This window comes from Zingiber officinale, chromosome 10B (genome assembly GCF_018446385.1).
Source record: "Zingiber officinale cultivar Zhangliang chromosome 10B, Zo_v1.1, whole genome shotgun sequence".
NCBI classification, from domain to species: Eukaryota; Viridiplantae; Streptophyta; class Magnoliopsida; order Zingiberales; family Zingiberaceae; genus Zingiber; species Zingiber officinale.
The window spans coordinates 8468361-8479760 of NC_056005.1; the positions used below are offsets into that span (position 1 = coordinate 8468361).

General features: G+C 37.4%; 2 protein-coding genes and 1 long non-coding RNA gene across 5 annotated transcripts; 2 read left to right on the forward strand and 1 right to left on the reverse strand.

The window, feature by feature from the left end:
* Positions 1-398: 398 nt before the first annotated feature.
* On the forward strand, positions 399-2988 carry LOC122028611. 2 transcript variants are annotated; one of them, XR_006124883.1, is made up of 4 exons: positions 399-623; positions 1481-1535; positions 2248-2447; positions 2537-2988. It is a non-coding gene; the product is annotated as an uncharacterized LOC122028611 (long non-coding RNA). The 2 variants fall into 2 exon arrangements; XR_006124882.1 differs by having other exon boundaries at positions 2248-2988.
* An 812-nt stretch (positions 2989-3800) lies between these two features.
* Positions 3801-8068, forward strand: LOC122028819 (phytochrome-interacting ankyrin-repeat protein 1-like). The gene is made up of 3 exons (XM_042587749.1): positions 3801-4437; positions 6030-6201; positions 7495-8068. The coding sequence occupies exons 1-3, from the start codon at positions 4300-4302 to the stop codon at positions 7704-7706; spliced, it is 522 nt and encodes a 173-aa protein (XP_042443683.1). The 5' UTR covers positions 3801-4299; the 3' UTR covers positions 7707-8068.
* A 314-nt stretch (positions 8069-8382) lies between these two features.
* LOC122028818 (succinate dehydrogenase subunit 4, mitochondrial-like) lies at positions 8383-11266 on the reverse strand. Of its 2 annotated transcripts, none has more exons than XM_042587748.1 (2): positions 11022-11266; positions 8383-9066 (listed from the first exon to the last, which is right to left on the reverse strand). In XM_042587748.1, exons 1-2 carry the CDS (start codon positions 11226-11228, stop codon positions 8581-8583), a joined length of 693 nt encoding a protein of 230 aa, XP_042443682.1. In that variant the 5' UTR covers positions 11229-11266; the 3' UTR covers positions 8383-8580. The 2 variants fall into 2 exon arrangements, with proteins under 2 accessions (XP_042443682.1, XP_042443681.1); XM_042587747.1 differs by having other exon boundaries at positions 10995-11266.
* Between the last annotated feature and the right edge of the window lie 134 nt (positions 11267-11400).

The following is an 11400-nucleotide window of genomic DNA, read 5'->3' on the forward strand; positions in this document are numbered from 1 at the left end:
GCTCTGGTTCACATGCCCAACATTACGTTGAATTAACAGACCTTGAATATTTATCATCGATAAATAATTTTGTGTTTTTTTTATTCGCTATTACTAGATTTTGGCTCCGCGACTTATAGTTCGGATCCTCTGTCCCGAATCCTCTCTGTCCCCATGTCTCACTGTCGATCGGACGATCTAGATTACATCTCAAGGATGTTTTGCACATCACAAGGGTACTGCACACATCTTAAAGATGTCATGATGTCTTGAGATGTAATCTGAACCGTCCGATCGAATTACGCGACTTGTAATCCGAAAGAACCGTTGGATCCGGAAGATGGTTTCTCGACTGCACGTGTCGTGATCTTGGCCGTTCGTTGTCTGGATAAGTAAGGCCACCGAATCGGGGCGGAGAGGGGGAGCCGTGGTTCACTCCGCACTGACCTCGCCGCCGCCTGTTCCGGGGAAGAGTTAAGATCTAGCAGTCGCGGCCGCTTCTGGTTCGCTTGGTGCAGGTCGGGAACGCGTCGCCGTCTGCCGGCGGGCGAGCTGCTTCCCGCCTTGCATCAACTGAATCGGAAGCGAGAGCGACGATCTCCGTTTCGTCCTGGTTCTTCCCCCGCTGATCTCGATGACTGGAGGTCGGATCGATGTTCTATCTTCTTCTCTCTTTTTTTTTTAAATTTTTTTTTGGCGATTGATTGTTGATGTGGTTCTTAACGTTGGTCTTGTCTCTGTCTTCGGTCTTCCATCGCCTGCTTGTTTGCTTGACTTAATTTCTTGTTCTTCTACGACATCGAAGGGCACTTAACATTGTTCGAATTTTCGAGTGGAATTTTACAGTTATCGTTTTTTAAGATGCAAATTCTGTAATCCTCGAGTACAATTTGTAAGCTTTCTCTATTAATTTGACATGTTCCGGAACTCTGTCTGATTTGATCTGTATGGTAACTCTGGTTATTAAGGACATAAGTAGATAAATTATTAATAGAAACCTTTTTTTAATCTCTTTCTCCTCGGAGGAGTTCCTTCGCTGGATTCTTTCATGACTCGAGCATAACTCTGACGAGACGTTCACTCATCGGCTGAGTGGCAGATTTATTGGTTGTTTTTTTAGGTATGCTAGGAGGTTTATGCCCCTGTCCTTTTCTCCACTTTATGATTCTTCTCAACAACAACAACAACAACAAAAAGAGATAACATAAGAGCTACAAGAGAATTTACGCTTGTACCGATTTGTTTGTTCACATAATGTGACTTGGTATGAACTTAAGAGCTCTTTAAACCTCTGGATTATCACCTGCAGCTTCTCGAATTTCCTTCTGTGGTCCCTGTCATTTTTAAAAAAAAAAAGAATTTACTAATCATCTAAGTTTTGCATATCATCTAATGTATATGGTAATGTTTGATGTTGGGATTCATCGATTCTTTCACTTTCAGTTTATTGCCATTTTATTTCTGCGAAAGGATATGTGAATTGACTTGGATTTCATTTCAGCATAGAGAGGATTTGAAATAGGTCTGTAGACGCTAAATGAGGCTTCGCAGTCCTGGTAAGTAGTTGATAAAATCTTATTTATTTATGTATTATGGAATTAACACTAAAATTTGATGTAAAAAGGCTACGGCTTTTTCTTTTTCATGAATGGCTTGTTATGTGAGGCAACATCCACGCTCATTTACACATAAACATATTGTTCAGTTATAAGAGGATTTAGTGTTTAACCGTATTTTTTCGCTGATCTAATAGACTATTTGTAATGATTGGAATACTTTCTTATTCTCAATCTTCTCGTCAAGAATTCAACTTTGGTGGCTTGTAGTAAGTAAGAAAGGCTTACTTCGTGCACGGAGGCTGTTGTCCAGCGAAACAAAGTAAGATTTGTTCGCAAATTGCTCCTCCTGTGGAAACAATAGTCTGTATCATTCTTAGCATTTACGTAAGTTGTCTTTGTTTATGCACATTTGCACCTGATCAATGTTTTCTTGCCCTGTCTTGCGACAGTGTTACACTGTTATTGGCATTATAATAGGAGCACTGTAACTTACTATGTCCGGGAACTATCTTCCATCGAGGGTGGGTCGAGGATATAAATATGACTTTCCTCTGAATTTTGTGATAAATCATTCACTTTCTATACAAACCTAAAGTTGCTGGACTTCTAACTCACTCAGTGTTTGAACTTGATTGGTATACTTGTTCAATTTCTATATAGCACGTTAATCGTTACACTAAGATCCCTTTTGATAATATGAATTTGACAGTTCTCTGGGACACACCATATGGGAAGCAAGCATCTAATCTGGAGCAATCAGATGGCCACAGTGGTCCGGAGTGCAATCTGAGACTTCGCCTCCAATGCCTCAACTAGAAGCTCATCCCTTCAATTCATTTGAGAGATTATGAAAGCCATTCACAGCTAGCTAAAGGTTAATCAGCTTTAGCTGATGGGTCGTGATGCAAGGTACTTGAAATTTCGCTTCTGGTTAGACTTGATGATTTAAAACTCCTAGAGGACCCAAGCCTTCTTGCATGATAACCTATTTTTCACAGGCACAATGCCATATGAGATCTTCATCATGCGTACCATCGTTAACACAACACTAGATATATAAGAATGGGAGGGACTGTCTTTTTAATACAACACTACGTATATAAAAAAAAGAAAGGGAAAGGAAGCAGCATGGAATGCGAATGTGATTATTTACCCTTTTTCCTTATTGTCTAAAACAGTAGATTTGCCATAATAATAGTTCAGCTGAGCGCTTGGTATGAATGATTCTACGAACATGAAGGTCCCTTGGAGTTTTTAGGACAATAATGTAGTAATCATGCACAGGACAGGTACCATTAACTCTTCAACCAAGCCAATGTTGGAACTTCTCCATCACTCCCTGTGCTTCTCAGGGCTGAACAGTATGTTCTGGATTAATGTGCAGCTTTATCTTGCCAGCCTAATATCTTCATTCAATATTTCAAATGTAAGATTTATTTTGTTATCAAAATGTTTCATATACAACTGTTTATGCCAGCATTTTGTTCGTTTTTTTTTTAATTTGCAATGCATTCTTGTCTAAAATTTAAAAATTAAATGTATGAAAATAATTTATTATTTAACATCAATTGGTTCAAAATTAAATTAATATTAAATTGAAACTGAATGCATTAATTTTTGTAAGCTAACTAAAATATTAATTAATTCAATTAAATACTGAATTAATTGATTTTTAATATTTTAATTCCATTTTAACTTTTTAAAATCAATCATAAAATTAGAAATTTCAACTCTATCAATGGTTTCCAATGAGAGCTTCGAAAATTAGTCCTCATGGCTAAATTAAAATTCTAATCCTAATCGCATAATGATGAGCAATAAAAAGATTCTTATGTTTATATATATATTTTTTTTAAAAAAGTATTCTTTTTGGATTTGGAGAATATCTTTAACACAGTGCCCTTGCAGATAAGCAAAATATGGGGATATTGTAAATTTTTCTACATTTTTCTCCTAATTAATTTTAAAATTTTAAAAATACTTTATATTTTTAGAGTAATGAATAAATTATGTTCTATCGTTTTAAATAAATAAATAAATAAATATATATATATATATATATATATATATATATATATATATATATATATAAGTATTACTTTACAATATTCCATTATAAATTTATAATCTGACGGTCCGATCTGAAAGCGCCAAAAAATGCCCGGTCCAGTCCGGAACTCATGTATAAATTCACATCACAGTTCGAGTAAACCGCAAGATCGGTCTGACAGCTTCATTCGGTTCGATAATAGGCGGCCGTCTATAAAATCCCCAACTCCAACCCAACAAATTCTTCACTCTTTGTGCGGACGGAGGTCACCGAGGAAGAATCAAATCCCTAGAAATCGGAAGAAGAGTTCCTGCGGCTTCCACAACCGCCCTTGATCATCACGTCCGTTTCCGTTTATGGTTTTCGCTCTATCTTATCAGTGTAAACAGACGTCCTCAACTATGATTCTTTCTTCAACTATCGTCGCTCCGATCTCGTCCCTCAACGACCTCCGCGCCTTCGGTCCTGGACTCAATCCGTTTGCACCCTTTGGCATGGGAAACTACTCCGCCTCCCGCTAAGTTCTTTGGCTTTCTCGATTGCCTTGGCTACTATGTAAAGCTTGGATCTTGCTACGGGGTTGTATCTTGTGTCGCTTACTTGGCAGGACAAGATCTTGGTTTTTCTTTTCGTCGAAAAGGGGATCTTTGCTTCTAGTGGTTTTTAGGGATTTCGTTTCGTCTTTGAATTTGATTATTGGGGTCGTGAAATATGCCTCTTGAGCAGCAGCAGGTGAAGACTAGGAGTTACTTGTCAAGCAGGCATCTTTTCAAGCAGAGGGTCAGGGAGAGGGATGACAGGGGATGGACATTGCTTCACATTCGTGCTAGAAAGGGTGACTTGAAAGAGGTAGATGTCCTTAATTTACCGTTCAATTTATCTACTAGAAGTAATCTGTTAATAGCTTCTTATAGCGCATAGTTAGATTTTTTTTTAATATTATTTTCTATATGTGTTAATGTTCATGTTTGCTACCGTTTGATAGTCAAGCTAGGAAGATTAATTCTGTTTCTAGGAATGGGGAAAATACATGATCATCAGTTGACTTGTTGGCATGGTTTAGTTTTTATCAGTAAACAATGGTGCAAAATGCGTAACCAGGTCTACATGGATATCGTAGATGACGAAATCACAGGATTTATCATGTTTATATTCCATAAGTCCCTATTGTATGGGCAACCAACCTAGTCACAATCTCTTACATCTTTTGCAATGTGGCAGCCTAAATAATTATCACTTAGAATTTTTGTATTACAATCTAGATTCTAGACCAGTTCCACTCAAGCTTTTGGTTAAGCAATTTTGGGCAGCTGTCAGCATTCAACTTTAACTAAAACAATGTTGACAATGGAGTCCAAGTCACAACCAGACTCTTGAAATAAGTGATCAGCCATTCAACTATGTAAAAAAAAATATCTTAACAATGGAGTCCAAGTGGGAAAATAATTGCAAATTTTTTCCTTTTGTTGTTTGGTTCCTGTTCAAGTTCAGCCAAGCTCATTCAGTACATCCAGAGTTATAGTTAAATCTTTAAATCAAATACACACCATTGCCCTAGGAGTTGATAATTGACTCTGAACTCTAAAGTCAATAATTGTGCTTGACAATGTCAGAACTATTTTGTTACATTGAAGTGTCTGAAGGTTTGTTCTCTGAATATGAAATAGGAATTAAACAAAATTTCAAGCTGTTGAGATGTGATTTATACAATAGGCATCATTGTTGTAGAGCAGATTGTGTGAATGACCAATTCTTTCTCAGTATCATCTGGACACTATTGGTAAATGTATATTAATATAGCACACACTTGGTAAGGCTTTAGATGTTCATGTTTTTGGATATTGTATGTGGTTGGATAGATTGTCTAGACATATTTTATCTAAACGTGAGACTATAAAAGGGCAGCCTGGTCCACGAAGCTCCCGCTATGCGGGGCCCCGGAGAAGGGGCCCCGGAGAAGGATCCATTGTATGCAACCTTACCTTGCTTTTTGCAATAGGTTGTTTTACCGTTGCGCCAAGCTCCCCTTCATCTAAACATTAGGCTATGATTCAGAAAAATTAAAATAACAATCATAGTTCATTTGACATTTATGTTGGTAGGGATGCCAGTTTGATAACTTTTCTTTATTTTTTGTTTATTATTAGATCTGCTAACTTAACATGTAATTGTTAATTCATATTCTATATTGTACTTTTTCAGTGTTTCTATTATGCTATCTTGGTAACCTACTTTTACAAGATTTCCAGCTTCTTCCTGCTGTATACTTGTATTGCATTACATATAAATCTGTGTTTGGGAATCTTCTTTTGAAGGGTACTATTTTTTAGTGGTATGAATACAATATATTGATCTTTTTTGCATCATTTCCACCAGTAGTTTGGTGTGGGATAATATGAATCTTGATCATTTTATTTGTTGTTGCAATTCATCTTTTGTAGGTCAAGTGTCTTTTGGATGAAGGAATGGATGTCAATGTCACTACTTTTGGTCCAAAAGCTCATGGTGCGACTCCTCTTCATCTTGCTGCACAAGGTGGGCACATCAAGGTCATGGTTGAGTTACTGGAGAGGGGTGCTAACATTGATGCTCGAACAAAGGGAGCTTGTGGATGTAAGATTTATTTCTTGAAGTATTGTTTGCTTTTGAAGATTGTGATATCTTTTTGTTGCACAGTGTTACTTTATCTAGAAGAGTTATAAATGAGTTGTTTTAACATTGACTCTTCCCTAGTCAGGAAACCTAGCCGTGAGATGTTTATCATTTTGCCCTGGTAATGCCTTTTTTTTCAGTCTTCCATATCTCAATTATGATACCATAATTGAGTCTCCCACTAGCAAAGGTAGATGAGGAAACTGTTATCAATTTGGGCAGTGCCTTCTTTCTTAGTCTCCCATATTCCAATTGTTACCATAATTGAGTCTCCCACTAACAAAGAAGTCTTGTAGCTTAGATGAGGAAACTATTATAATTTGCTGGTAAATTAATCCATCAGTTCCTTTACATGAGCTTGGCATGGCAAGGTTTTATCTAGAGTGGAAATTATCTTAGACATACATGCTCAGGTGTATTTGATGGAACTACCATTGGGTACACATGCTGCCATTTAGAGATGATTTTGATTGAGTTAGGCTTTGGATCTTGACATGGATGCCATGACACAAATGGAGGAAATTGTCATTCCCTATTTGATTTTATGCCCATAATTGTGGACCAATGATGGTATAGTATGAGTAAACTATTAATTCTTTCATTTTGTCTTCTTATTGCCTCAATCATAAAGGATAGTGTGCTTGCAATAGTTAAGATCACCTTTTTAACTTCTTTTATGTTTTATCATTGCTGAACTTTTGCATGAATGTGGCTCTGCATTTTATCTTCTTTTTATTTTTCTAGTAGGTGCGATTCACATTTTTTATTATTATACTGCTCCATCTCACACCGTGAAGGGGAGCCTTGGCGCAACGGTAAAGTTGTTGCCATGTGACCAAAATGTTACGGGCTCGAATTCTGGAAACAACCTCTTGCAAAAAGCAGGGTAAGACTGCATACAATGGATCCTTCCCCGGGACCTGTATGGCGGGAGCTTCGTGCACCGGGCTGTCCTTTTTTCCATCTCGCACCGTGTGCGGATGGATTGTAACATAGTTAGTTCAATACCTTCTTTTAGAAGGAAATTCTATTTTTTTAGGTGCATTTGACTGGTAGTGGAAACAATAGCTATCGAGCTCTATAAGCATTTCCATGTGGAACAAATAATAATATAGCTTAGTCTAATTGAAGATTTTAAGTATTTTGTGGTTATCTTTGCATTTGTTCTTAAGGAAACTTCTGTCGTGTGATGCCTGCCTTTCTGTTCTTGTACCAGTGTGCAATTGTTCATGTAACCTTGTTTATATGAAGCAGGGACTCCACTTCATACTGCTGCCAAAGAAAGAAACAAGAAAGCTATCAAGTTCCTGGTTGAGAATGGTGCATTCCTGCCACCGGACATGAACGACAACCGGTTCAATCCACCCCTCCATTACTGTCCAGGACTTGAATGGGCCTACAAGATCAAACGCAAGCAAGAAAATGATCTTTCTATGGCTGGAACTTCTTATAGCTCCGACAGTTAGTGACATGACCGGTTCAATACGCCTCTCCATTACTGTCCAGGACTCGAATGGGCCTACGAGATCAAACACAAGCAAGAAAATGATCTTTCTATAGCTGGAACTTCTTATAGCTCCGACAGTTAGTGACATGATTATCATTGCTGCAAGACTTGCAATTGCCGTCTCAAACTCATCTCATATGGACTCCAGTTTGGAGGAATGTACAGCTATTTGATTCCTATTTATACTTCTAAATGGACAAGCATCTATGGTTGTGTTAGATTTGATGGAGTCTCAATGAATTGTTAATGGAAAGCTGTTAATGTATTTGCACCAGAAAAATTTTTCGTACGAAGTTAGTTTGCTCGGACGGATTTAACACTTGTGCTTCTGATCTGCTTTCCATAATGATTCATCTTAGACATTTGGGCACCAACAGCCACTGAACTATGATATCAGCTTCCAAGAGGTTCGATGGATGTACATTTTTCTTGTAATGCTTCGTGTGATCCCTTAAAATTTCAATTAGATGAAGATTTTGTAGATCATAACCGAGAATTGAAAACAAAGGTTTTATCTGTCAAAGGTACTAATACAGATACTTCTGGTAAAACACAAGGCAACCAGCCAATATAAACAATCGTATATAGATTCAATTGATCACATGATGAGCTCAATTACACTAGTTAGGCAAGCGTAACAAAACTGGATTCAACTGCGAATTTATTAAAAGGCTACCATCTGACACCACAACGCCATGAAAATTGAGTACTCATCAGGTAATTAATTATAAATTTGTCGAGCATTAACCTCCGAATGCCTTCACAAACCACACTTAACAAAAAAGGGAATTGCGAGAAACAATACTTGGTTGAGAAAATCATAGGATTGGCCATCATACTAGATCGAAAGCAAGGATGGTGTCCTTGGCCAAAATGAGCAGCAGCAGCTTGAAATATATCAAGACCCATTTCCTTGTAACTTCATGGTGAACGTAATCCAGAAAGATCTCCTTGTAAAATCCATATATTTGCCAGTATGTGCACAAGATGAGCAGCGAGGTAGTTAACTTTGATTTTGATACAAGTAGCAATAGTGGTATAAGTGCATATGTAGTCTTTATGGAGAGCTCCATGCTCTTTAGCTTCAATCTTTCATGAACTAATTCACTATTCCTTCCATGTGCAAGGGTGCCCTCAAGTGGACTGAAAGCAAGCACCTTTGAATCTATATCATTCTTCTCTTGAGAGTTCAAATTGTTCCCTTGAGTGTTCATTTCTCCAACATCTGCTTTCGTGTGCAAGGAACGAGCCAACAATGATGGATCATACCATAGTGAACTAAAAGTGCAATTTGGGAGAATCTTGCCATAGACAGAAATCTGGATTATGATAATAAACAACAACCATTCAAATTGGTGATTATAGAGAAGTTCTAACTAAAATAATTCAACAAGGTTCTGACAAGCTTTAGAACAATGAAACAAACGTCAAACAAAAAAATCTTTTGGTGCAATTGGAAAAAAAATTTATCAAGAGAGGTGAAGGTAAAGATCGAGAACTTAAGGTGACAAGAGTCAGCTAATTAAAAAAGAAATAGAACAAAGTCCCAGAAACTTTCTTATTTTTCTAAACAAACAATAAAAAAAATCACTGTTCCAACAATAACCTATATGGAGAGTATTTCGTTATAATTATTAAATTTATCATTAATAATATTTATGATGTATATTGTTTAGTGAAAAATATATTATTTAAGTTTTAAATTAGAGCATACATAAAGATTAAGTAAAGAAAAAAATTGTTTGTTCTAAAATATAATATTAATAATTCCTTTTCACTTATCTGTTCTTTTTTACATTTGATTTGTTGATTTTTTTTTTCTAAAAATATCAAATGATCATTCCTACACATTTCTCTGTTTTTTACAATATCTAGATGTGTTCATGTTCTTCTTGTTTAGTTCCTTCCTAACTATATAAAGTTATCAAGTACAGTTAAACGTAGTAACTTTGTTTTTACAAGTAACCTAAGATAAAACTATGGGAACACATGCAATATGGTCAAGCATCCCATATGCAACATGGAACACATTTTAAAACACTAGATATTTTCTAACAAATAATCAAAAAGCTAATCTGTGGAAAGCAGTCACTTCTTTTGGCTTCTGTCTTTCCACTAAACTTGACAAAACAGAGTGAAGAAACCACACTCCACCATTCTTCCTCTACCCTTCTTCAATGTTCCTCCACTTCATTTTGCATACTCATAGCTCACTACTCCCTCCATCACGGAGTTTAGAATAATTTTTCATTGAAAATAAGATGAATGCATATTACTAGAGAAGATAAAATAAAAAATACTAGGTGTAACTCTGATAGATAACATAATCAACTTTTCAGATTTTACATTATTAAATTCTAAATTTGAAAATCCAAGGGCAAAAATCAAAAGGGCACCCCAAATTAAGAGAACCATCAAACGGGTGCCCCTTTTTTTTTTTAAAAAAAAATATCAAATGGGCGCCCTTTCAATGATTTTATCCTGAAAATAGCCCTTTGACCCATCATAGTTGTAGCAACTGCCGAGTATCTGTTAAAATATGTAGAAGCTACCGAGTAGCTTCTACAACATGTAAAAGTTATCAATAGAGGCTTTTCTAGCAGAGAGACAAATTCCACAAGCAATGGATACGTAACCCCCTAACCATAGCTTATGATACATACCTAGCTTAAAAAAGAGCCTTCAAATAACTGTTTTAGCGGCTTTCAATTCTTCCATTCTCATAAGAGAAGTTGCAGAGAGAATTTCCCGTAAAGGACACTCTTAAACCATCAGGGAAATCACCGACTTGCATAAGCAAGAAAATCAACTCCAAAAGCTCCGAGGTAAATGATGAAGCCTATTAATTCAAATTCACTGACTTAGCTTAGAGGGGAAAGGGTTAGGGTAATGACATGAGGATAAGATGACATCAATATGCAGTTAGGTATGATCCATTAAAGGTATCGCTATCTACCACTCAGTTAAGAGGGAGACTGAATTTGGTTCGAAGAAGCTACTGGTGGCGAATGAGCATCCAACTACAAGCTCGGAAAGAAGACATATAGATGCAGCTAAAAAATAAAATTTCAGGCTCAGTGGAGTCGCCAGGATAGGAAAGATTAAGAAAGGGGTGGCAAAATATTCAGATCAACATACGGAAAGCAAACGAATCGATCATATATTGATCTCAACTGGACGAGATGCAAACGTACAACTGGCAAACTCAAATGGACGCCACAAAGGGCAAGGGAAGAATAAGGTTTACTTTTCCTGATCCAAGGCAGCCGATCACCTTAGGCGGGGCGAGTCCAGGAGAAGCTTGTGCGGCGCGATCCGGTCTGAGATCAGCGGATCCAGGACCAGACAACGGGCGGGAAGCAACGCAGATGAGACCACGGCGGCACTGTTCGGAAGCGAAGGACTCGCTCAATGCCGCCGGTCGGAGGAGGAAGCGATGGAGAGGTAGGGATTTGGATCGGCGCAAAAGGAAGGAAGCCATGGCCGATGTGTGGGCGAAAGAGACACGAAGCCTACGGAAAGCCTAAAACGGGATGCAAACCCCGATATAAATATATATATCACAATCGGCGTTACGTGGCAACTGTTCTCCGTTCGGTCAATTCTAGATGGTTCCACGGAGTTTCCACTCCGGATCTAACGGCTGAGATTTG

Coding starts and splice junctions, on each gene's coding strand:
- LOC122028819 (XM_042587749.1), top strand. CDS start 4,300: ATGCCTCTTGAGCAGCAGCAGGTGAAGACTAGGAGTTACTTGTCAAGC. Junction 4,438..6,029: donor GAAAGGGTGACTTGAAAGAG/GTAGATGTCCTT, acceptor CATCTTTTGTAG/GTCAAGTGTCTTTTGGATGA. Junction 6,202..7,494: donor AACAAAGGGAGCTTGTGGAT/GTAAGATTTATT, acceptor TATATGAAGCAG/GGACTCCACTTCATACTGCT.
- LOC122028818 (XM_042587747.1), bottom strand. CDS start 11,228: ATGGCTTCCTTCCTTTTGCGCCGATCCAAATCCCTACCTCTCCATCGC. Junction 9,067..10,994: donor GCTGCCTTGGATCAGGAAAA/GTAAACCTTATT, acceptor ATCATAATCCAG/ATTTCTGTCTATGGCAAGAT.